Source organism: Triplophysa rosa, linkage group LG5 (genome assembly GCF_024868665.1).
Source record: "Triplophysa rosa linkage group LG5, Trosa_1v2, whole genome shotgun sequence".
NCBI classification, from domain to species: Eukaryota; Metazoa; Chordata; class Actinopteri; order Cypriniformes; family Nemacheilidae; genus Triplophysa; species Triplophysa rosa.
This window is the reverse complement of record NC_079894.1, coordinates 25,081,343-25,107,895: the sequence shown is the minus strand read 5'-3', so window position 1 is coordinate 25,107,895 and position 26,553 is coordinate 25,081,343. Positions and strand designations below refer to the sequence as shown.

Below are 26,553 nucleotides of genomic sequence, written 5' to 3'. Positions count from 1 at the left end.
TGTCGTGTGTGTGTCATATGTGGTGAGTTCCTGTCTTGTCAGTGTAGTTTAGTTATTTTGTATTTAATTCAAGTGTTGTCTTAGTCTGGTTAGGTGTAGTTAGTCCTTGGTGTCATGTTTTATACCCTTGTTGTTTTGTTACCCCCACGTGGGTCTTTGTTTTGTATTTATATTTTATTAAATGTCTTGTTAACCCCTTACCCGCTGTCTGCACTTGGGTCCTCTGTCATTGTCTCCGTGTCCTCACCACCCACGTTCATGACATGCTTTTTCAAATGCACATTATAAGCGACTCAAACTCACACTGCTTTTAGATCAAGCAGCATTTCCTACTGATCCCAGAGACGTGCGTCACGGACAAGCTACGCATTAAAAAATATCGACACATTGCATATGGCAGCCAGCTCGATTACAATAGGATTTAGTGGTATCACGATAAATTATCGTGCAGCCCTAAATGTAACAATGTTCAAAGTAAGGAAGGAGGCGGGAACCGGCGAACATTAAATAAACTTTTAATAAAATAAACAACAAAACGAAAGTAAAGGGCCGACAGCTACCTCACGGTCAACTGCCGGCCACACAAACATAAATAAAATTTAACACAGTGTCCAAGCCTGGTCCTCTCTCGCCATACACTCCTGTCGCTCGTCCTTTTATGCTTCCGTAGCTCCTCCGTGAGAGATGCGAGACCGGTGCAACGCGCAGCTAACACTCATTATCACTCCCGTCACCGGCCTCGCACCGTTCCCTCGCGGCTCTCGTCCCGCCTTCCTCGTTACAGTAACACTTAACAATAAGGTGCTATTAATAATAGTAAATGCATTAGCTAATGTTAGCTGACGATTAACAATTTTGTTCTGTAAGGTACATGCTGAATTAAAATGTGTCATTCTTTCAAACCAAATATAAAAAACCTAAACAATCATACATTTATTCGGATCTAATTTACAAAAGTCCTATTTGAAATAGAGATCTCAACTATGTCTCAAACTGTGCTCAGAGTAAGAAAGACGCCAGTCTGCATTTAAAAAAGTGTCAGTGTGAACATTTATGTGAACGTTCAATTCTTTTTTAAAAGCAGTACATCAGAGAAACATGCCAGGCTAATCAGCTTCTTCAGTAAAACATAACGGAGACCTCAACTGAGTGTCAATACAGCTCATCTGTGACTGTGAAGTCAGGTTGGGAGACTCTGCAGTGAAGAACCCAGAAAACAGAGAGAGAGAGAGAGGGAGACACACACACACTTCACTTACAACACTGCAGGAGCTCAGCGCTCTTCTCTGAAGAACAGGAGAATACAGCCAATATCTGCCTTCAGCATACTGACACACACACAGAATAGAAGGGAAAGTACCAGAAAAAAGTGTGATGATATTTAATGAAAGTAAATCAAGAGAGAAGATGAGCAAAAAGAGAACGTTTGTGATTTTTTTACTCCAACATCACCAGTTCTTCTTATATTCAGCCCCACATTAGCTTCATTCCTGATAGAGGAAACTCACATTTCTGAATCCTGTTTCACTAAAGCAATAAAGCATTAGTGAATAAAGCAATAAAAGCAATAAAGCAAACTTGACTATATACTGATTCTAGCACAATACTGCATTGACCAATCAACATCAAGAATCACGACCGTTTTATCATCAGAAATGTGTCACATTATGGGGTTTAAATACAACATTTCATGTTGATGCTAAATCTTTAAAGATGTAATAAAAGGATTGTTTACAGAAGACGATCATAAAGAACAGATATGATCAAATCCTTGATTTTAAACATGTGATACTGTATGTAAACACAAAAGAGAGAGAGAGAGAACAAATGTACATTTTGTTTATATTTCAGTCAACTTGTTTATTTACATATAGTTTATTTTATGATTCATTCTATATGGTATCTTTTACTTAGCACCTAATTTTAATTTCAGGGTAATGTTTGTACTGATTGTACTGTATGTCTTTTTGTTATATGTTTAACGCTTTGGCAATATTGTAAGAACACACAATAAAGTGATGAGTCAGATTTTCTCCAGCTGTGAGGACATGACATTCTGCCTCATCATGTCATGTCTTTCTTGGTCTTGTGGCAGGATCATGGCAGAACCTCTTGTTTGGTGTGGAGAGAAGCACATTATTGTCTGTTACGACATAATGTGCGTTCTCTATGGTCTCGTCTTTGGCCCCGCCCCTCTCGTTTAGCTTTCCATTAGTGTTTCATCCCAGACACCTGTCCCTTGTTAATTATCCTTTGTTAGTTCCCCTATATTATGCCCTTGTGTCTTCTGTCCTGTGCTTGTTTGTTTTGTATCAGTTGTACCAATTGTTTGATCTGCTCAATTTGCACAATTCGTTTGATCTGCTCGATTTGTACGATTCGTTTGTCTTGCTCCATGCATCATGCGACGTTATGTCTTGTTCCTGCCTGTGAGTTATTCAAGTCTAGTCTAGTGTAAGTTTTGTCAAGTGTTGTTTTAGTCCAGTGTTAGTTAGTTTACGTTCCTGAGTTATCTGTGTATTATCCCCTTGTTATAGTTGTTTTACCCACCCATGGGTCTTTGTTTTGTGTTTTGTTTAATAAATCCTTGTTTGTTAACCCCTTAACCGCTGCCTGCAATTGGGTTCTTCCCTCACACCCCTGACAGAGATGAACAGAGGAAAACATCACAGGCACGTGTAAATGTGTGTGTGTGTGAGTGTCTGTGTGTACTTAATGTTTGCATCACTGTGAGTGTGTGTAAATGGGAAAACTTCACATTTCTACAAACTGAGTCCAAATGATTGAGATTCCTTTTCTTGTTTTTTTTTTTTTTTTCATTTTATAAAATGTGACTTTAGTCCTGTTAGTCCTCCTGTATGTGTGCTGATACCTGACACAAATCATCGCAATCATACAATCCTGTCCATCATCCGCTCAAAAAACAAAAACAAAGAATCAAACACAAAGCACACGTCTCTCAGTTCAGTCTCAGACTTACGAAGCAGATGTCAGATGAGTGTGCGAGTTCCTCCTCCAGTGATTCACGGCTGTGAGACTGTGAGATCTGTGCCGTCGGGTCTGGACAGGTACAGGACTGCACTGACGTCTGATCCTGCGATGCAGTCGTGTTGACGGGAGTTGTCGATCGGGTATGTGTGTCCTCAGGAAGTGTTGCCTGGGTAACTGATGCTGATGGTATGTGTGTTGGAGGAGTTGTTTCTAGTCGGAGGTTGTCAGTAACATCAGTCTCTGGTGCTGGAGTCGGGACATCCACTCTGGAAAAAAAAGATAAAAATGTTCAAGCTCAAGATGTTCTCTAACTGGAGAACATTTTCAAGGTCCATGAAGAACTTTTGTGTTTTAAAGAACAACATATATGAGTAACTAAAACTCAAGAGGGAGAATAAAATTTTCATAAAATGTCCTTCAAGCATAAAAATTCAGACACAGGATCTTTGAATGTTTAATGTTAACAGCAGAGGACATGAGAACAATCCCTGATACAGTCAAGCACCCTCCTCATATTTTTAATAAACTATTATAACTAATAAATCAAGAAACAAAAAAAATCTAAACCCTTGTGTTGTATTGTAAGATGATTAGGGATGTAACGAATCACTCAGCTCACGATGCGATTCACGATTCTGATCTCACAATGCGATTTTATTCACAATTTTTTTACAGAATGATTTGAGGCAAATTAAAAATGAATAACTGCCCTTTTATTATTTCTCTAATGCTGCACAATTCTTTGTGAAAGAAAATTATATTTGATGCTAAATATCAAAACTAAATTGCAGTTTTAAAACATCTTCAAAATCAAATAAAAAGTGAAAAATACAAGTGTCTTTAATATAAACAAACTAAGACTGTCTGTGCTTTTCCTAACTTTGACTAAAAAATATCAGCACATGATCCACGTTTACCAAGTTTGCATAAAAACAGCGGCCCCTGCTGTTCAAAACATGTACTGCGATTCTTTTAACGTCTCAACCGACTGACGGTGAATCCTTACATTCCAAATAATGATAAGAGGCATTTTCTGCTGGCTGTACAATACTGTACACAAACCGTTGAGATTTCATAGAGAAGAATCAAGTATGTACTTGGTGTCAGGAGATTCGTCCTCCGGTTCCTCAATGTCTCTCTCTCTCTTCACCTCCACCTGTACAGTGATGGTCTGTTGAACCTCCTCATGAACATCAACCACCTCCTGTGTCCTGAAGAACACACAACACCAGCAAATCAACACCAAGAGATAATGCATTCACTGACACGTTCAGAAAAACACAAACATTCATGTTCCAAATCAACTCAACAGTCTGTGTTCATGTGTCACATAAGACACGAAAGACACACTGCTCACCTTCCCTCAGCGTCTTTCACAGAAGACATCGTGTACCTCCTGTGAAGTCAAAAGAAAGAGTTTATATACAGTATGTGATCGCGCTCTGGTGAAGAATGAGATTATTTCCATGACTTAAAGGAACAGTTCACCCAATAATGAAAATTCTGTCGTTATAAGGCGCTTTCTGACCGGATAAGTTCAGGAAGAAAGTTTTCCCTCAAGCCATTTGCCCGATCGCATTCGCACCGGCAAAAGGAACTATTCAGTGACGTAAGCCGGTTGACAGCAACTTCATTTAAGCGCGTCCGTCGAACAACAACAAACAACCAAACAACAGAAGTTCGGCCAATCAGTGTTTGCTTACATCACGGAACATTCCTATCCTGCTGGTTTAGACCCTGCCTCGGAGAAGGAGCTAAAGTGTTCCTCCAAAAAGGTTCCCTAGAACAAAAATTCCGGCCGGTTCCTGCGGTGCGAACACAACAAAAAGTACTTCCGGCAAATTGTCCCAGAACTATGAAATCTTTCCTGCGGTATACCCTTGAGTTGTTACAAATCTGTATAGGCTAAATGTCTTTGTTCTGATGAACACGGAGAAGGATATTTAGAAGAATGCTTGTAACCAAACAGTTCTTGGCCACCATTGACTACCACAGAAGGAAAAATTGCTTTATACATTTCTTTGTTCTGTTGAACACAAAAGAAGATAATTTGAATAATGTAGGACAGCAAACAGTTCTATGGTAGTCAATTGGTTACAAGCATTCTTCCAAACAACTTTCTTTGTGTTTAACAGAACAAAGTAATGTATATAGATTTGGAACAACTCGAGAATGAGTAAACTTTCACAATTTTCATTTTTGGGTGAACTGTCACAGGTGTGTGAAGCGTGTCACCTGTAGCGTGGGTGCTCTGTGGTGTCTGATGGAGAGCGTTCAGGTATAGATATAGAGTTGTTAGAGGACAGTGTGGTGGCTACCGACACTGTGGTCGCTTCTTCAAATGATGGAGGGGTGCAAGACGGCAGACCTGAGAAAGAAGAAAAAATGAAACAAGAGCGACAGCCCAACAAAAAATAAGTACACTTTAGGTTTAATTTGATTAAACACACTTAAGCAAAGTTCAAGTATATTTCTACGTATGCTTTATAAAGTATGTACTAGTATACTTGTAAGTGTACGTTTTACATGTAAAGATGTTTCAATATGATACCTGTCATATCATACTAACTGACACAATTAGAAATGTTATTTCTCTGATACTATTATAGTATTTCACAATTTTTCTATGAACAAAATAAAATTTGCAATATTGCCATGTATTCAACATTCAGTATTCGATGTTTTCTAAATTAGAAAACAAATTAGCCCACCTTTTAGTTTAAAAAAGTGTACTTTTAGGGGCGATTCACATTTCGCGTCTTTTGCGCATGCATATTCATTATTTTAAATGTAGACACGCTGCAGGCACGCGCAAATAGGGAGTGATGCGGTCACGATGCGCATGCGCATGCGCATGCGGTGCGACGCTCACGTTTTTCTAGGCACATCGGCGGCGCATCAAGAATTTTTTTTCAACTTTTTAACATTTTTTTTCACGTTTTCCGCACGATTTTAGACGTGAAATGTGAATCGCCCCCTTAGTGTACTTTTAAGCGTTACAGTAGTAAGCTTTGAGTACACTAGAGTAAAATTATGTTTTCTGTGAAATACATAGTCTATTTCTAAAAATGTACATAAAAAGTATACATTCTTATTTTTATTTCAAAAGAAGTATATAAACAGCACACGTAAATAAACTTCTTTTTATAAGGAAGACGGTTACTTTAATAATTTAATTAAATTAGAAAGCAAATGTTGTTTTGCAATTCATAACTTCTGTCTCTCAATCGCCATCTCTGTTTAAAATGTAAAATTGCAGGTTACTTTACGTACTTTTTTTTACATGTATTCAAGTCAAATGATGTCAAAATTAAATTAATTTGGGTTCATTTCTCACACTGAAAATAGATATGTACTTGGTAGTAAACAGCACATTTTGGCAATGCAGTATATAAAATGTTCACATGAAGAGTTTGGTTCCAAAATGAGATTGAGATCCAATTAATATCAATCAAACTGCAGTTGTTTTGTTTTGATATAAGCCATAATAACAAAAAAAAAATACAGCTATCTAACATAATAAAAACATGATAACATAATAAAAACATGATTTTTGAAAAAAAATTAAAACGGAGCTACCTCATTTTGGGACCAAACACTTTGAATATACACTGTGCTGAAAACAACAATAATGTCAAACGTTATATCAGTATCGTGAGGGTCTTTCTTCACCATCGTTTTCCAGCACAGGAAAGCTTCGAGCTCCTCTCAGATCATATGCGTTCTCATCTCTCTCTGACGGCAGCTGACTGGCAGACCAGGCCGGACCGGGGCCGCTGAATTTGGGCACCGTCAGTGCCGCGCGGCCCTTCTTAGCAGGAGATGCTTTCAGTGCTGAAGAAAACACAGGTTTACAATCAAATGTTATGTGTCTCCATCGGCTGATTATTTAACGTTTCAGTAACACAATCAGTTACTCACATGTGCTCTTCTTAAACACAGTGCTGCTCATGAATCTAAAGAAACGATCAGCGTAGAAGTTCGGCCGGTGAACAGAAACCGTGTCCTGACACACGAGAGAATATAAAAATGAGTATGATGATTGTTAAATTTTTATCCCAACTCACAAGAAAGAAAAATCACAAATAAAATCTAATTTATTTCTCTTAGACATCAATGAGATTAAATGGAGAGAAAATGAAAACGTTTTCTTAAATCTCAGATATTTCTCCCGAGAAAAAGAGTCTCAAAAATGTGTCTGTCATTAGAGTTTGAAAAGAGGTGTCAACAACAATGTGTCAAACTGAGTTCAGATTTGTCAAGTCTGCAATCAAAAGTCAATATTACTGAAGATCTCAATATGAACTCAAACATTTCTCATCACATTTACTCAAATCCAGATTATTTGACCTCTACAATCTACATTCATTTACACCTCCATACTCTTTCTCATTTGATTCTCTTAAGCAACTTTAGGAGAAACATCTGAGACCAAGTTGATACTGTAGGAAACTTTTTCCTCGTCGAAGCAGAGACCAGGAGACGTTGGGATATCTTTCATACAGAAGTTCTCATTATTGAGGACTCGCTGCATGCGCCGCTGTAGTCATCCAAGTCTGACTTTTAGTTCAGCACAGTAGAGTTTCATACCTTTCAAGGGGGAGGGATACATTGAGGTGGAGACGATTTACACAAAGCATGCAAATGCAGTACAGGAATCAGCCCGTTACCGGAATTTTCCCAGTCCTGATCTCATCAGCATAACAGTGTCATTCAAATGCATAGGTGCTAATCCAATCAGCCTGACAGTATTGCCCATACCTTCACATTATCATAGAGACAAAGGCACATCTGTGCCTTGAGTTTAGCATTCACCTTTAACTTGGGACCCTGCCCAATGGTCAGGAAGTGCATAAAGACAAAAGGGTAATGTTTCTGACATGGACTGCCTGAATGTCATCATCTTCTTAGAATGTAATCATCTTTACCTCAAAATGTGAAACACAATGTACATAACTTTCTTAGTTTATATACTATTACATTGGAACCTAGATATAACATTTTATACATTTGTAATCCGAGAACTCAAATCATCAACATCAAATATCTTGAGTTATGAAAGGGCAACATCTGAGCAAAATAATTTTCCGGGAAGAAACAGTGAGCCAACAACTGCTGACCCACAAGAGAACAAAAAAGAAAAATAGAGAAGATCAAAGAAGAGAAGAAATGACAGAACAGGGGATTAGGAAGGGAAAGAGATGTGAACGGTGCTCACGATATCTACAGACTGAACACAACGCCACACATAAACACTGACACTGGAGTTTAGATGAATGTTCACACTCACCCCATCATGAACCAGAGCTTTCCATGTGTGCTCGAACTTCTTGATCAATCTAAAGGAGAAAGAGACAACACATTACATATTCAGTGATGTGACTTCACATGGATATAGGATCTGACTAACATGTTTGACTTAGTCATAGTTGAGGATGATGTACCTGTTGATCGTTCAGTGCGTTCGGTTTGTGTTCTAATAAAGAAATGTTACACATCTAAGAGTAAAACTAACCCAAGTATAAGAGTAAATTAATTTAATACTAGTGCAGTCTAGGGCTGGACGATATACATAGGGCCCTATGAAATCAGTTTTTTTTCCAAATCCCGTTGAATTTTTTCATTTTTCCGTTTTTATTTTTCTAGATTCCATGTTTTCCGTCTTTTACTGTACAATATTAAGCAATATTTTTGCTGACATGAAAAAATACTTCAGTAAACTATAGTACTCACTTATAAACTATATTTAAAAACCTACTATGGACACTTTGAACCATACAGAGAAAACATGTAAAAAATAGGGTAGAATGTTCTTAACTGTGTTAATAAAAAACCATCTACCATCTACAGTAATGTTATGCTGATGATACTCAACTTTATATTTCCTCGAAGCCTCATGAAACACAGCAGTTTCATCGAATAATGGAATGCATAGTCGATATAAAAAACTGGATGAGTAACAACTTTTTATTAACTCAACTCAACTCAACTTTATTTATATAGCGCTTTTACAATTTTCATTGTTACAAAGCAGCTGTACATGAGACATATTGACTATAAGCAAAATAATTAAAGTTGTACCTGCAGAAACAAGAAAAGGTTGAAAACACAGAAGACAGACATACCCACATACAAAACACTCCACACACACAATATGCACACGTACTAACACACATAGACATAGAGACACACACACACACACGGATGCGCACGCACACACACACACGACAACACACACGGATGCGCACGCACACACACACACACGACACACACACGTACGTACACAGACAAGTACGACACACACACACACACACACACACACACCACACACACACACACACACACACACACACACACACACACACGCAGTGAGAGCACACATTTAGGATAAAGGAGAGAGAAGCACAGGTCAATATAACAGACTATAAATTCCTATAGTGCAATATTAATTAAGTAAAACTTTAAGATTCTAAAGCAGCCCCCCGTCCTGTCAGTTGGTAATACCTAGAATTTCAAAATCAAGTGCAGGTGGTAGATCCTTTTCCTATCTAGCGCCTAAACTTTGGAATAGTCTTCCCTGCACTGTCCGGGAGGAGACACACTCTGTCAGTTTAATCTAGACTAAAGACGCATCTTTTTAATCTTGCATACACTAACTTCCATAATATAAATCCTTGAGGGTTTAGGCTGCATTTTTAAGTTAGATCAACCGGAACCAAAAACACAACTGATGTACTTGTTGCATCAAAGAGTACAGAACAGTACTCTACTCTCAGCCAGTCTTGTCTCATTGTTCCAAGGTTACCACAGCGAGCAGGATGCAGTTCATGGCCTGACCTGATGGTAGAGCGGAGAATGGGAAGTGGGGACCTGACAAGAGCTGAGATGATAGAGCTGGATAAAGAAGGACGCGGTCTCTTGACATGTCTTCACCACAAAATTTCAAATGCTATTAGATTATTAATGATAATCTTAAACTATAATTTATTTTATTATTAAGTTTATTTATTTTATTTAGCCTTGTTGTGCAAGCTCTCTGGAGCTTGTGCAGAGGCAGCAGCTTTTGCCAGAGGGGAACTGGAATCCCCTGGTTGGGCCTGGGTTCTCCTGAGGTTTTTTTTCTCGATTAGAGTTTTGGGTTCCTCGCCACCGTTTGCATACTGTTTTTGCACTATCTGCCTGGCCGGGGGGGCTGCTTTAGAATTTTAAAGTTTTACTTAATTAATATTGCATATAGGAATTTATAGTCTGTTATATTTGACCTGTGCTTCTCTCTCCTTTATCTTAAATGTTTGCTCTCACTTTGTGTGCGTACTTGTTTGTGTACGTGTGTGCGCGTCCGTGTGTCTATGTCTATGTGTGTTAGTACGTGTGCATATTGTGTGTGTGGAGTGTTTTGTATGTGGGTATGTCTGTCTTCTGTGTTTTCACCTTTTTCTTGTTTTTACAGGTACAACTTTAATTGTTTTGCTTATAGTCAATATGTTTCATGTACAGCTGCTTTGTAACAATGAAAATTGTAAAAAGCGCTATATAAATAAAGTTGAGTTGAGTAATGTATTACTTTTACTTTTAATTTCAGGACTAATTAAATTTAAGTATTATTTTTAATAAAGTAATATATATTTTTAAATAAATACTATTTTTATAATTTTACTAGCACTTTAACTTCCATTTACTAAAGTAAATAATATACTCCGTGGTCGTCGAATTATAAAAAAAATCCAAGGGGGTTGGTGTGGTAAAATGTGTGTGTGTTGTTACTTATTCAAGTTAACCGGACTTTTATTTTGACGGGTCGCCGCAAAAGAAATCTCCACACGCATACGCGGCAACCGAACCACTTATAATACAGACACACAATACAAGCAGATTATTTAAACTGCATCTGAATAATTATAACGTCATTTGTAGCACAATTTGCTATTTTCAGTGCTACTTTTTGGTTAAGAAGTGATACATTTGCCAGATTCTGTGCCATTCCGTGTTATTCAGCAAATTCCGATTTTAAGCCGGGATTCCGTCCGCATTTTTCGCATCGCGGAAATCATCGGGCCCTATATACAGAACATTAGACATTACCACGATCAGTGTTGGGAGTAACGCATTACAAAAGTAACGAGATTACAGTAATGTATTAGTTTTTGCTGTAACGCAGTAATATAACACATTATTAGTAAAATTTTAGTAATATTATACCCGTTACACTCTCAGTAACATGCATTACAACAATGTATTCACCACCTGAAATTATTTTAAAAATAATTTACCAACACATTCCATCCCCAGATAAAAAAATTAGGGATTCAAATATAGTGATGGGAGTAACGCACTACAAAAGTAACGAGATTACTGTAATGTATTAGTTTTTGCTGTAACGCAGTAATATAACACATTATTAATACAATTTGGGTAATATTATACCCGTTACACTCTCAGTAACATGCATTACAACAATGTATTCACCGCCTGAAATTATTTTAAAGATAATTTACCAACACATTCCATCCCCAGATAAAAAAATTAGGGATTCAAATATAGTGATGGGAGTAACGCATTACAAAAGTAACGAGATTACTGTAATGTATTAGTTTTTGCTGTAACGCAGTAATATAACACATTATTAATAAAATTTGGGTAATATTATACCCGTTACACTCTCTGTCATGACTCGGGAGGAACAAGAGATTCGGAGACTCAAATGCGGGTAAAGAGGGTTTTATTTGTACACAACAGTCTACACAGATCACCGGAATCACCAGCTACAGGTACCTCATGAGCCCGTGGGGAGATGACTCGACCCAGCAGTACTCACGGTAAGAACAGTAATAGAATCTGGACAGGAAAACCTTGACTCTACCGGACGCTCAGTGGGGAGGGGCCTCGACCCACTGGCAGAATCCGAACGACTGTGGTGATCCCTTGTGAAGAGATGCCGGGAGGTGATGAGAGCGGAGGTCCGAGACGCCAGAGAACACTGAGGGGGTACAGGGGAGAAGAGAGTAGCCAAGTGCAAAAAAACACTGGAGCACTACAGAAACAATGAACACGACTAGGAGGTTACTAAGACAAAGACAAAATAAACTTAACAAAACTGTGGCAGTCAGAGATGGCATTACACACGCAACGGTCTGACCCAAGACAAGAGAACAAGAGGGACTAAATAGAGGGGACCTAATCAGCGGGGAATGAACAACAGGTGAAAAATAATAAGGAGCCAGGGGGGACTGCTAATTAGGGACGAGCAACAGGAGTGTAGGTGATGAGGTGATGGAAACCCGGTGAGGGGAAAGCCTGAAGGGGAGACACGGGGACGGGGCTAGTGACGTAGACACTAAACACGTGGAGAGCCGTCAAGACGGTTCCACATGAGTTTGACAAAACAAAACAAACACTCACACAAGACAAAAAGGCCACGACAAGACTGAGATCACGACACTCTCAGTAAACGCGCGTTACAACAACGTATTCCCCCCCTGAAATTATTTTTTAAATAATTTACCAACACATTCCATCCCCAGATAAAAAATAGTAGGCTCTACCATAATTCACCAGATGATCGTTTGTTTGTCTACTTTTGCCATTCTGACAGCGATTGTTACTTATATTGCACCATTGGCCTTCTCTGTGCCTGTTATTTTTGTTCACTCGAGTTTTAAATGCATCTGAAAATGCTGACTGTAGGCGCTCGACAACGCCTTGAGGCGCATTGTTTGCTTTGATACAGACTGTCCGCCTAAGTATTGTCAAACTAGTATTAGTTTCGCAGATAGTGTCGTGGCGAAAAGTCGATCAGCCAATGTTGAAAGAATTCACGAAGACCAGAGAGCCAGGTTTCAAGAGGTTTCAATCTTTATTTGCTCGAGCAAGCAAAGTGAGACATACAGAGTCCATCTGTTGATGCCTAACGAATACATGTCTGACTCCATCTTTTATACATTGTTCTCAAGTTGTTATCACAGTTCAAACCAATCATGTTTTACCTGACATCATCTTCTACCAACCAGGTTTTACATGACATCACTTTTTTTTATTAGTCCATCCCCTTATGCCTCGTTACAGTTACATTTCATCCTGCACTTGCTACAGTTATATTTCCGGCCTACCATATTAAGATTTCCGACCTACCATATTAGGATTTAATCGTAGGGAGCGCCTCTCAATAACACATACGTATATCATGTGCAATAACACATACTNAGTCTGCGTTCAAGATCCTGGTTGGCTCGCTCACACTGCCCATTGGTCTGAGGATGGAAACCGGAAGACAGACTAGTAGAGGCCCCGATCTGTCTGCAGAACTCTTTCCAGAACCGGGAGGTGAACTGAGGACCCCTATCGGACATGATGTCAGTGGGCAACCCATGTAGGCGAAAGACGTGGTCCACCACCAGTTGAGAGGTCTCCCGGGCGGAGGGGAGCTTGGGTAGGGGAATAAAATGGACCGCTTTGGAGAAACAGTCCACCACCGTAAGAATGACGGTGTTTCCGCCAGAGGGAGGAAGGCCAGTGACAAAGTCTAAGGCAATATGAGACCAAGGGCGGGAGGGGATGGGGAGAGGGCGAAGCAGACCAGTGGGAGGGCGGTGGGATGATTTACACTGGGCGCAAACTGGGCAAGCCAACACAAACTGTTTAACATCAGCATTCAAAGAAGGCCACCAAAACCGCTGGCGGACGGAATGCCAGGGTTCCCCGGTTACCTGGATGGCTGACCAACTTGGAGGAATGGCTCCACCGCAGGACTTCGGGGCGCAGCGCAACCGGGACAAACAACCTGCCCTCTGGACACTCTCTCGGGACTTGCACCCCTCGACCGGCCTGCTCAACTTGTCTCTCAAGATCCCAGATAGCAGCCCCGAGCACCATCCCCTTGGGAAGAATGGGTCTGGTCGGAGGCTCCCCTCCGGGGATCTCAAAGAGACGAGAGAGAGCATCGGGTTTGACGTTATTAGACCCCGGCCGGTACGAGAGGGTGAAGTTAAACCGACTGAAAAAGAGTGCCCAGCGGGCTTGGCATGAGTTTAGTCTCTTGGCTGAACGGATATACTCAAGGTTTTTATGATCCGTCCAGACCAAGAAAGGCTGCGCTGACCCCTCCAGCCAGTGCCCAAAGCCAGGCGGACTCACCCAAAGCCAGGCGGACCGCCAACAACTCTCGGTTACCTATGTCATAGTTCCGTTCGGCAGGGTTGAGGCGATGGGTGTAGAAGGCGCATGGATGCACCTTCCCATCTTGACTAGAATGCTGAGACAGAACCGCGCCTACCCCAACGTCGGATGCATCGACCTCGACAATGAATTGTTGCTCGGGTTCTGGAAAACAAAGCACAGGAGCAGAGACAAAACGTGACTTGAGATCATCAAAGGCTACCTGAGCTTGGGAATTCCATCTGAACGAGACCTTAGTGGAGGTCAATGCAGTGAGCGGTACGGCTATCTGGCCGAAACCCCGGATGAATCGCCGGTAAAAGTTGGCGAAACCCAGGAACCGCTGAAGGGCTTTACGAGAGTCGGGGACAGGCCATTTGGCGACGGCTCTGATCTTGGCGGGATCAGGGTTGATGCCTCTGGGTGAAATTATGTGACCAAGGAACGAAACAGTGACAGCATGGAACTCGCACTTCTCCGCTTTGACAAAAAGTTGATTCTCTAATAAACGCTGGAGGACCTCCCTGACGTGTCGGGTGTGTTCCTGGAGAGAGGGGGGAAAAATTAGAATATCATCCAGGTACACAAAGACAAATCGATTAATCATGTCCCCCAACACGGCATTTATGAGGCCCTGGAAGACGGCAGGAGCATTGGTCAAACCGAACGGGAGTACCAAATACTCATAGTGTCCCGAAGGTGTATTAAACGCCGTCTTCCACTCGTCCCCCTCCCGGATGCGGACCAGGTGATAGGCATTGCGAAGGTCTAGTTTAGTAAAGACCTGGGCTCCCTGCAAGAGTTCGAAGGCAGTTGACATGAGAGGTAGGGGGTACTTATTCTTAACTGTAATCTCATTCAAACCTCGATAATCGATACAGGGACGCAGGGAGCCGTCCTTCTTCTGGACGAAGAAGAACCCTGCACCGGCCGGGGAGGAGGAATGGCGAACGAGCCCAGCCTGTAAACATTCTTGAATATACTTGTCCATGGCCTCTCTCTCCGGGGCAGACAGTGAGTAGAGGCGCCCCCTAGGCGGAGAAGTGCCTGGGAGAAGGTCTATGGAGCAGTCGTAGGGGCGATGCGGACGGAGAGAGGTGGCTCGCGACTTGCTGAAGACGGTGCGAAGATCGTGGTACTCCTCCGGGACCCCAGCCAAATCGGCAACCCTGACCTGAAACACAGAAGACACAGAGACAAGAGACGGAGCAGAACCAAGACAAGACGTGTGACAAGATGGGCTCCAGGCCACCACAGAACCTTTAACCCAATCAATGTGAGGATTGTGCTGAGACAACCAAGGATGCCCTAATATGAGGGGGTTATTGGGGGAATCGAGGATGTACAGCTCAAAGCACTCACAATGATTACCAGAAAGAAAAAGCCTTACGTGAGGGGTGACGTGAGTTATGGTGGCAAAGGGAAGGCCCGCTAGCGTCTGGACCGAGATGGGTCTGTCGAGGAGCTTGACCGGAATCTTCCACCGGGCTGCGGTGGTGGCATCGAGGAAACTCCCTTCAGCACCCGAGTCGAGAAGAGCCTTGCCGGTGTGACTCCGGCCATCGAACAGGATCCGGAACGGCAGTGAGGAACGGGAAACAGGAGAGGAAATAGGAATAGCGCCCACCCGGACTCTCTGCTCTACAGGTGGGCGGAGCCTTTTAACGGACACTGGATGACTTGGTGCCCATCCCTCCCGCAATAGAAGCAGAGTCCTCCGAGAAGGCGCTGCTGTTTCTGTAAAGGTGTCAAGCGAGAGTGGCCCAGTTGCATGGGCTCCTCCTCGGGGCTAGCTCCGGTGATTTTTGGGGAGGTGTGGGCGTCTCGAACTCGCCAAGAGGTGGGTGAAGGCTGCCGGCGTCTGTTTAAACGAGTCTCGACTCGGAGGCAGAGGTTGGTGAGGGCGTCTAAATCCCTAGGGGGTTCGAGTGTGGCGATCTCGTCAGCAATGGACGCATTCACCCCGTTGAGAAATCAAGCGCGTAGCGCTCCCTCGTTCCAGTTGCAGGCGGCCGCCAGCGTCTGGAACTTGATGGAATAATCCGTGATGGAGTTACGACTAGGGTTGGGAATCGTTTCAATTTTATCGATTCCGATTCCAATTCCGATTCTGCTTATCGATTTCGATTCTTATCGATTCCCAGTTTCGATTTCAAAGTTGAAGTAAAACATTTAGATATCAACCTGTATGGTCATTTAGCCTGCTTATTGACTTGTTTGCTAAATATATTTATATATTTTTGAGCACCGTTTTGTGTATATTTACACATAGAAACACACCTTTTCTGATTTATTACAATTTGTATTATCATAGTTGAACTACATCATGGTTAAACTGCAGTTACTATAATGCAACTATGGTTAATTTGTGATTCCTGTGCTTTAATGCAAATTCTATAGCTAAACTATGCTTACTATAGTAAAAAATATCGATAATTTTCATAAGGGCTTTTATTGAGATATCAGCAGATCATGCAACCATGTACTTTTCTGAAAATATGCACACAGGAATTGATAAGAGGAATTCAAATTTTAATCTCAAGTATCCGATTCCTATTCCTTTCGATTCCGATCCGATTCCTAGCCTTTCGATTCCGATTCCAAATTGGAATTGATTTTCGATTCCCAACCCTTAGTTCGACCTTGGGTCAGTGCCCCCCTGAGAGCTGAGCGCGCCTTGCTCCCTGACTGATCTGTCAAACAGCCTCATCATTTCGGCACGGAAAGCCGCAAAAGAGTAACAGCATGGGGCTTGGGAGTCCCACACGGCAGTCCCCCACTCTCGCGCTCGACCCGTCAGCAGGGTTAAAACAAATGCCACCCTTGCCTCTTTGGTGGCATAACGGCAAGATTGGAGAGAAAACACCAGAGCACACTGAGAGAGAAAAGGGCGGCAGGCGTTGGGATCTCCATCGTAGACCGGGGGGCTGTTAACATGAGGCTCAGATTCGGCTGGATACCCTCGTGAAGGGGGTTCGGGAGATATCCAACTCGCAGCGAGTTCCCTGGCGCTGCTGCAGTGACCAGGCTGTAAGACGTGGACTTGACCGCACGATTTTCCCACTTCGTTGTGTGTGCTTCAGCCTGACTCTGTTCTGTTCCGAGGCGACCCCTGTTGTTGTAGAGCATTGCGGAAGGGGTCCATCCCCGCTGAATCTCCAGTGTGGTCAGACCGTTCTGTCATGACTCGGGAGGAACAAGAGATTCGGAGACTCAAATGCGGGTAAAGAGGGTTTTATTTGTACACAACAGTCTACACAGATCACCGGAATCACCAGCTACAGGTACCTCATGAGCCCGTGGGGAGATGACTCGACCCAGCAGTACTCACGGTAAGAACAGTAATAGAATCTGGACAGGAAAACCTTGACTCTACCGGACGCTCAGTGGGGAGGGGCCTCGACCCACTGGCAGAATCCGAACGACTGTGGTGATCCCTTGTGAAGAGATGCCGGGAGGTGATGAGAGCGGAGGTCCGAGACGCCAGAGAACACTGAGGGGGTACAGGGGAGAAGAGAGTAGCCAAGTGCAAAAAAACACTGGAGCACTACAGAAACAATGAACACGACTAGGAGGTTACTAAGACAAAGACAAAATAAACTTAACAAAACTGTGGCAGTCAGAGATGGCATTACACACGCAACGGTCTGACCCAAGACAAGAGAACAAGAGGGACTAAATAGAGGGGACCTAATCAGCGGGGAATGAACAACAGGTGAATAATAATAAGGAGCCAGGGGGGACTGCTAATTAGGGACGAGCAACAGGAGTGTAGGTGATGAGGTGATGGAAACCCGGTGAGGGGAAAGCCTGAAGGGGAGACACGGGGACGGGGCTAGTGACGTTGACACTAAACACGTGGAGAGCCGTCAAGACGGTTCCACATGAGTTTGACAAAACAAAACAAACACTCACACAAGACAAAAAGGCCACGACAAGACTGAGATCACGACACTCTCAGTAACATGCGCGTTACAACAACGTATCCCCCCTGAAATTATTTTTAAATTATTGACCAACACATTCCATCCCCAGATAAAAAATAGTAGCTCTACCTATAATTCACCAGATGATCGTTTGTTTGTCTATTTTGCGATTCTGACAGCGATTGTTTATTGATTGGCCTTCTCTGTGCCTTTTATTTTTGTTCACTCGAGTTTTTAAATGCGATCTGAAAATGCGACTGTGGCGCTTGACAACGCATTGAGCGCATTGTTTGCTTTGATACAGAATGTCCGCCTAAGTATTGTCAACTAGTATTAGTTTCGTCAGATAGTGTCGTGGGAAAAGTCGGTCAGCCAATGTTGAAAGAATTCACGAAGACCAGAGAGCCAGGTTTCCAGAGGTTTCAATCTTTATTTGCTCGAGCAAGCAAAGTGAGACACACAGAGTTCATCTGTAGATGCCCAACGAATACATGTCTGACTCCATCTTTTATACATTGTTCTCAAGTTGTTATCACAGTTCAAACCAATCAGTTTTACCTGACCTCATCTTCTACCAACCAGTTTTTACATGACATCACTTATTTTTATTAGTCCATCCCCTTATGCCTCGTTACAGTTACATTTCATCCTGCACTTGCTACAGTTATATTTCCGGCCTACCATATTAAGATTTCCGACCTACCATATTAGGATTTAATCGTAGGGAGCGCCTCTCAATAACACATACGTATATCATGTGCAATAACACATACTGTACGTATATCATGTGGTCTTTATCTTGACACCTTTCGGGATTTCCAGTCTACCATATTAGGATTTCCGGCCTACCATTTTAGGATTTATTCGTAGGGAGCGCCTCTCAATAACACATACGTATATCATGTGCTCTTTATCTTGACACCTTTCCGGGGGCTTTCGGACGATACATGATTTAACATTGGTTTTATTAAAAATGAACTCATGGTTTAGCGTGATAATGAGCACCCCAGCGTCCTTGGCTGTATGCGATAAATTAAATTTCTCTACAAAAGTGTGTGTGGTGTACGTGCAGTTCCTGTCTTAGTGTGAGAAGATATTTGGTGTGTACACAGGTGTTCACACAGGTGTTCAAACTCATACATGAGTCCCATAGCCCTTGTTAAGATCAGAGAAGTACATGAACTCTATAACTACCTTTAAATGCATTCTTTTATATAAGAAAACTATTTTATATAAGAAAACTCAGTAATATATTTAGAATATAAGAAAAGTCAATAATATGTCTAGAAAAACCACCATAATAGTTTGTTTAATTAACATTTTTTTATATTGTGGTTGTCCAGGGATATTAGCTGATACAGACATTAACACTCAAATCCTAAAATATGAATTCCAGCATTATTTTTAGGCATTGTAGACTGACATTCGGTTGTAGCCTACATGTGTGTGCTGATTGGTTGATGCTGTACTTGTCCCGCCCCTCCTGCGCTGAGATTGGACGGTCGAGTAAAAAGTGACATTGATGAGCACAATCATTATGCATTAACACATCGCCCCCACTGGATATATAATGAGCAACAATAAACTATATTTTAGCATTTTAGAATGCATACACTGCTGAAAAATCTATAGATACCATCACATAAATTCTACTGGATTTAATGTTTATGATGGGAATTTTATTGGTGGTAATGGAAACAAAAGTCTCAATTGGTATGTGTTGGGTTCTATTGATGACACCATTAAATCAAACTCAAATAATGCCCAAAACACACTACAAAAAGGTATTTAAAAAAAGAATTTCTGTGGTGTTTTTTTCCGCAGGGTAGTAATACTTTTGTGGTTATTTCGATCAAAGTAACTCAAGTAACGCAAAATTAGTGTAACGCATTACAACTCAAAGAAAGTTATATTGTAATATAACATATTACTTTTAAATGACAGTAACTAGTAATATATAATTTATGACATTTTGGAGGTAACTTGCAAACACAGAATATTTGACTATTAACAACTGTTAAAATGTAAGATTAATGTGCTAAAGACACCAAACACGGCACCAAAACACAATTTCACTCTTCACAAGTAGTGCAAATTGTAACTCATTATTATCAAAATGATGACAGCAAGAGACGATGAACTCCTCCACAAAAAAATACAGCAATCTATTATATAGGGATGGTTTTCAGAATGCAAGAACTAAACAAAACACCACACATCTGCAATGTATTTAAGAAACATCTCTTTCGTCATCTCAAGCGTCATCTACATGTCTTCATAAAATGTAGTCTATGCTCATAAACTCAACATTTTGTCTGTGTTTTCGCCACAAACATTTTGAATGTTGTGTCCAAATCATGGGGCAAAAAAAGAACTTTTTTTACAGAGAATGCAAAAGCTTTTTCTCCTACATTTACTTTCAGCAATACCCAATGTTTCAGACTGGTCAGAGTGAGGTATTTAGCAGGTTTTAAAGCTAAATTATTTGAGTAACGTACATTTTTGACGGAGGTGCCTTTTAGAGGGTTTTGCATCCAAACTCTTCGTTTAGATATCAAAATTTTATATATATATTGCACAGCCCTAGTGCAGTCAGATAATAAAGTGAAGTTATAAGATCCAAAAACATAAATTGAACGCACAACAGGAGTTCAGAATAACATCAGGGTGCTGTAGCCATAAAAGAGCCATGCGTTTAAAGTCATGCATTTGATTCCCTGAGAGCAGACAAACTAATATTCTGTAATAAAAGTGTCTGCTATATGAATAAGTACATCTGTAAAAATTCAGAGAGAAGTGTGTGCGTGTTTTTTTTTTAGATATTCTACTGTTACCTGTAGGACTGCAGGATGTCAATTATGCCAATGAAAAGCAGAAGTCTCTCTCCTTTACCACTCACAGCAGGAATGCCACCCATTCTAGAGAGAGAGAGAGAGAGAGAGAGAGAGAATCAGTATGCAGTAACGTCTTGGTTACGGATGTAACCTCTGTTCCCTGATGGAGGGAACGAGACGTTGTGTCGAACCGACAGAATGGGGTTTGTCTTGAGAACCTATCATCTTCTGAGTATTTAGAAAAGGCCAATGAAAATTGGCGAATGAAATTTGCATGCTGGGCTCCTCCCCGGATGTCCGGGTATAAGAGGGAAGCCGGCGTGCTCATTCATTCACCTTTGGTCTGAGGAGCCTAAAGCATCCTCCCCCGACCGCTGGGGTGGGCGGCCAGTGTTGTAGCATGAGGGACACAACGTCTCGTTCCCTCCATCAGGGAACCGAGGTTACATCCGTAACCAAGACGTTCCCTTTCTGTCGGTCTCTCGACGTTGTGTCGAACCGACAGAATGGGGTTCCTATGGAAAACGCCACAGCACTGAGCCGCGTCACAATCTCTGCGGAGCGACGTTGACTGGCCTGGGCGAGTCAGACGAACACGCTAACGCGAAATTATGACCTTCCAGTGGAGAGGAAGGGGGACCCAGAGCTTTCCACAAAAAGTTGGGAAGCCCCCTAACGCCGGCCGTCACGGGCGGAGGCCTGATTCTCTAAATGGCGAGAAGCCGCCCGGCACCGTACGGGCCACTGGGTAAGCATTATTCCCCCCTGGGGGGGAAAAACGCTGCAGAGGCCACTACCTACCGTAGGGAGGAATTAGTGGAGACACCACATGGTCTCACCATCAGGGGAGAACTCATGGGAAGAAAGTGCGGACAGGAGTTAACCGCAAGGTGGGAGTCCACCTGGGGAGGTCATGGGTTGCCAAGGTGGGAACCATTCATGAGGATACATCAGACGGAACAGCCCACGGAGGGGGGGTTACCACGTCTGGAGCACTAGGTCCGGTTAGAGCTATGTGGGAGATAACTCAACTGTTCCCCGGCCTAAGGGGGCAGGGCTGCTCTGCCCAGCCTGTCCCCTGGAAGGGTGCTTAGTGATGGATGGAATGCCTGTTCTTTACCCGAGGGGAAAGAAGTGAGGCGGGATCGCCACTGCTCCCCCCGGAGGGGGAAGGGCTTCCGCAGGCGTATGCCCTACCGGCTGCCGGTCCCACACCTTGCCAGGATGCGGGCTGACACCGGTTCCGCGCGTAGGTATTAGAACCTCACGGAGTTGTTGGGCATAGCCCAACCCGCAGCTCTGCAGATGTCTGCCAGAGAGGCGCCCTGAGCCAGTGCCCATGAGGGGTGTGCCTCACTCCCAACGGGCAGGGGCGAATTGAGATCGGTATGCCCTAACGAGGGCATCCACGATCCAGTGCGCCAGCCTCTGTTTGGAGACAGCCCTCCCTTCTGCTGACCTCCGAAACAGACAAAGAGCTGCTCAGAGCTTCTGGGCTCTGCGTGCGGTCCAAGTAGAGGCGCCGTGCGCGTACTGGACACAACACGGATAGGTTGGGTCTTCCTCCCCGGTGGGGAGCGCCTGCAGGTTCACCACCTGGTCTCTCGGGAGAGTGGTGGGAACCTTGGGCACGTAGCCGGGGCGGGGTCTCAAGATAACGTGAGAATCCCGGCCCCGAGTTCTAGGCAATCTGTGGACACGGAGGGTGCTTGTAGATCCCCTACCCTCTTGGAGGTGAGCGCCATGCGGAAAGCCGTCTTTATCAAGACTGAGAAAGAGCGGCAACCCCGAGAGGCTCGAAGGGGGCGGGGCCTCTTGAGGCCCGCCACCTAGGTCGCAAGAGGGTACAGAGCGCGGATAAGGTGGTCACCCTCTCGCGCCCCTTAGGAACCTAATGACCAGGTCGTGCTGTCCCAGAGGCTACCCAGCACTTGGGTCATGATGAGCGGCCGTAGCGGCTACATACATTCCCAGTGTGGAGGGGGAGAGGTTACTCCCCCGTCTCTCTTGAGGACGGGACAGCTCGTACCCGACCGAGCAACTCCGCGGGTCTTCTCGCCGAGAAGAGCACCAGGACGAGAAGAGGCGCCACCTATGGGCGTATAGCCGCCCAGTGGCCGAAGCCCTAGCCTGAGTGACGTCCCAACCGGACCGGGGGTGGGTCACTCAGGATCTCCTCGTCCCGTCCAGACATGGAGACCAGGTTTTGCCTGGGATGCCGTAACGTGCCCCTTCCCCTGGGGAAGCTGTCCGCCAGGGGGAGCGGCCAGGGGGGAGTTGTTGTCAGAGCCTCAGCTCCGAGAACCAAGTCCTGGTTAGGCCGAAGGGGCGTAACTAGTACTACTTGATGCTCCTCTTCCCTGGCCTTGCACAGGCCCTGTGCAATGAGGCTCACTGGGGGGAAGCGTACTTCCGCTTGTCCCGCGGCCAGTTGTGCGCAAGGGCATTCGTGCCGGGGGTACCTCGGACAGGGAGTACCCAAGCGGACAATGGGAGGAGTTCGATGAGGCAACAGGACCACCTGTGCCTGGCCAAACTGCCCCCAAATGAGCCGGCTGCGCGGGGAGGGAGTCGCCACTCTCCGCAAGGCGTCAACTGACGAGAGAGCACATCGGCTGTCTGGTTCAGGACGCCTGGGATGTGTGTGGCTCGCAGGGAGCTGATCACCTGCTGACTCCAGAGGAGGAGGCGTCGGGCGAGTCATGTTAGCTGCTGTGAGTGAAGAATACGCCACAGCAGCTGTGCTGTCCGACCGGACCAGCACGTGCTTCCCTGCACGAGAGGAAGTTCCTCAATGCAAGTAGCACAATACACAACTCTAGGCAGTTGAATGGCAACGCAGGCGGGGGCCCGTCCACCGCCCCGACACTGCTCGCCCGTTGCACACGGCACCCCTTAGGGTGTGTCGGCAGAAAAGCGTGAGACCAACGCCTGCTGCCGGTGTGCCACGCTCTCCAAGGAACTTGACTCTGCCGCCAGTGTTGGAGCGGTCGTATATGCATCGACCCGAGGGGGGGCCACCCCCGCCGAGGATGCCATGAATCCCAGGAGCCTCTTGTTACAGGGGGACCGCTGACTGTCTGATCTCAGGCAGTTCAACACTGACCGGACGCGCTAGTCCTCGCGCCCCCCCCCCTGGGGGTGAGCGGGGCCGCTCGTGAGGACAGAGTCGAGTTCCATACCGAGAAAGAGGATGCTCTGCCCGGGGAGAGCTTGCTCTTATCTCAGTTGACCTGTGGCCCCACCGATCTAGGTGCCGGAGCACCAGGTCCCTGTGTGTACACCACAGATCTCGAGAGTGTGCCCAAACTTGAGCCAGTCGTCGAGATAGTTAGTAACCGTACACCTCCTTCCCAACGGGGAAGGAGGGCGGCTTCCACGACCTTCGTAAAGACTTGTGGAGACAGGGACAGACCGAAGGGGAGGACCCTGTACTGATATGCCCGTCCCTTGAGCGCGAACCGTCGGAACGGCCGATGTCGAGGGAGGATCGAGACATGAAGTACGCATCCTAGGTCGATTGCCACGAACCATTCCTGACGCCTGACGGACGCCAGGATGCGCTTCTGCGTGACCATCCTGAAAGGCAGCTAGTGTAGGTGCCTGTTCAGAACACGCAGATCTAAGATAAGGCGCAACCCTCCGCCTTTCTTAGGGACAATGAAGTACGGGCTGTAAACCCACTGAACACCTCGGCCAATGGGACGGGCTCGATCGCTCCCTTCACAAGAAGGGAGGCGACCTCCGCCCGAAGTACGGGGGCATCCCTGCCTCTGCCTGAGGTAAAAGGACGTCCCGGAACTTGGGCGGACATGTAGCGACTGAATCGCGTAGCCGAGACGGATCGTCTTCCTCAGCCAGCCTGACAGTCTGGGGGCTCCCAGAACTGTGACAGGGGGACTAGAGGTTGATCTGCTTCATCGCCCCCGCGGAGGGTAGTTCGATGGCTAGCAGTACGGATTCCTTGCCGGGGGAGGCCCCCCGGGGAGGAGATCGGCTCTGCCATATTTCCTGCCTGGCGACAGAGTGCTGAGGGCTGGTGTTTATACTCGACATTGCGCTTTGCCATGACGCAACGTCGAGTTTGCCGTTCACCATCGTGCAGAGGGTGAGAGCGGCTGAGGTAACCCAGAGAGAGAGGAAACTCTCCTTTTTGAGAGTAAGTGGGCGCCAGCCCCCCAGAGGGGGCCAGCAGATGGAGGGACGGGGCAGGAACCGTCCCTATCCGACCTACCAGCGCTGTGGCTGGGGTCGGGCCCAATGGTAGCCTCGATCCCCCTAAGGTGATCCCATGACAGCCGCTGCCCGCGGCTGCTGATGGGGCGATGGTCTCCTCTTCGCTGTCTCCTCCAGGTCACTGGAGGGCGTTGAAGAGGACCAGGGCTGCTGTGAAGCAGACAGTGCACGGGACTCGACGGCCGAGGCGGCCGAGTTGCGGCACGGAGGACTGCTTTTTACTGTCGAGAACCCTCCACAGTAACACCAACCAGCCCCCCCTTGCGAGACGGGTACGTCGAGAAAGCGGACCTTCTCAGCGTTACTCATCTGCGCAAGTATCGGCCAGAGGAGTTCCACATGGACCACAAGTGTGGACATCGTCCGACCCAGGGCCCCCGAGGTCACCTTGGTCGCCCGTAGAGCGAGGTCGGTGACGGCGCCGAGTTCCTGCATAAGCGCTGGGTCGGTCTTACCCTCGTGGAGCTCTCTCAACGCCCTGGCCTGGCAGGAGCCATAGCGTGGAGAGAGGAGGCAGCTTGGTCCGCCGCAATGTAAGCTCTCGACACCAGAGATGCCGAGACCCCACATGCTTTGGACGGGAGTCTAGGTCGAGCCCCCCCAGGGCACGAGTGCACCGCGGCGGCAAACTCCACCTGGGGGACACCGACGCATCCTCCAGCTGTCTCAACCTTGAGGGAAGAGAGGGTGACAGAACTTTGTTTGACGTGAAACGTGCCGGAAGGGGCGTTCCAGGTCTTACAAAGTTCCTCATGCACTTCCGGTAAACACGGCACTGGGGGCGGGCACGGCTTGGAGCCGCGCTCAAACCCGAGGCGCCATGTAGCCAGCTGCGAACGCCGGGAGAGGCAGTGCGGGCACTGCAACCCAACACTCAAGGCGGCCCAGGAAAGCATGGCCGACATCTCGACATCCGCTTTTTCCTGGGCTCAACCCCCCGAGGGAGGGAGCCCGAAGAATCGTCGGAGTCGGATGGCAGTACGTCACCCCCCGATGCTGCAAGAGACCTCTCATCATCACGCATCGTGTCCGAATACTTGATTGAGGAATAAGACGGCGGACCGTCTTTTTTGGGGAACGGTCAGACAAGCGAAACGAGGTGTGAACGGTCCGTGAGCCGTGGCTGGCGGATTATCGCTCACAGTAATCCTCATCTCACCCTCGCTGCTTGCCATAGCGGACGGCAGGGCCGTAGTCCTGCCGCCACGGAACGGGGAGCAAACGAGGTGGTGGCTGAGTCCCGTGGGAACACAGCCACCTGTGACGCAACGTCTGAATCGTCACCGCCCGCAGTGCGGGCAGGACGTATCCACAACGTCTGCCCCAGCGTACTGGAAGCAGGCATTGTGTCCGTCCCCCTCCTCGATGAGTGTGTTGCACCCATGAGAACAGCGGGACAAGCCACGCTGGAGAAA

The 26,553-nt window shown here is 45.3% G+C and overlaps 1 protein-coding gene across 4 annotated transcripts in view; it reads right to left on the bottom strand.

Moving 5' to 3' along the window:
* Positions 1–958: 958 nt before the first annotated feature.
* Positions 959–26,553, bottom strand: part of pip5k1cb (phosphatidylinositol-4-phosphate 5-kinase, type I, gamma b) — a 71,045-nt gene continuing 45,450 nt past the window's right edge. For 2 of the 4 annotated variants that reach the window (XM_057333516.1, XM_057333515.1), the window contains 8 exons: positions 20,903–20,986; positions 8,282–8,330; positions 6,913–6,997; positions 6,664–6,825; positions 5,227–5,359; positions 4,349–4,387; positions 4,089–4,202; positions 959–3,257 (listed from right to left, as the gene is read on the bottom strand). In XM_057333516.1, the coding sequence (XP_057189499.1) occupies positions 2,960–3,257; positions 4,089–4,202; positions 4,349–4,387; positions 5,227–5,359; positions 6,664–6,825; positions 6,913–6,997; positions 8,282–8,330; positions 20,903–20,986 (964 nt within the window). In that variant the 3' untranslated portion in view covers positions 959–2,959. The remainder of the gene's footprint in view (positions 3,258–4,088; positions 4,203–4,348; positions 4,388–5,226; positions 5,360–6,663; positions 6,826–6,912; positions 6,998–8,281; positions 8,331–20,902; positions 20,987–26,553) is intronic. The other 2 variants (XM_057333517.1, XM_057333513.1) reach the window with 2 other exon arrangements.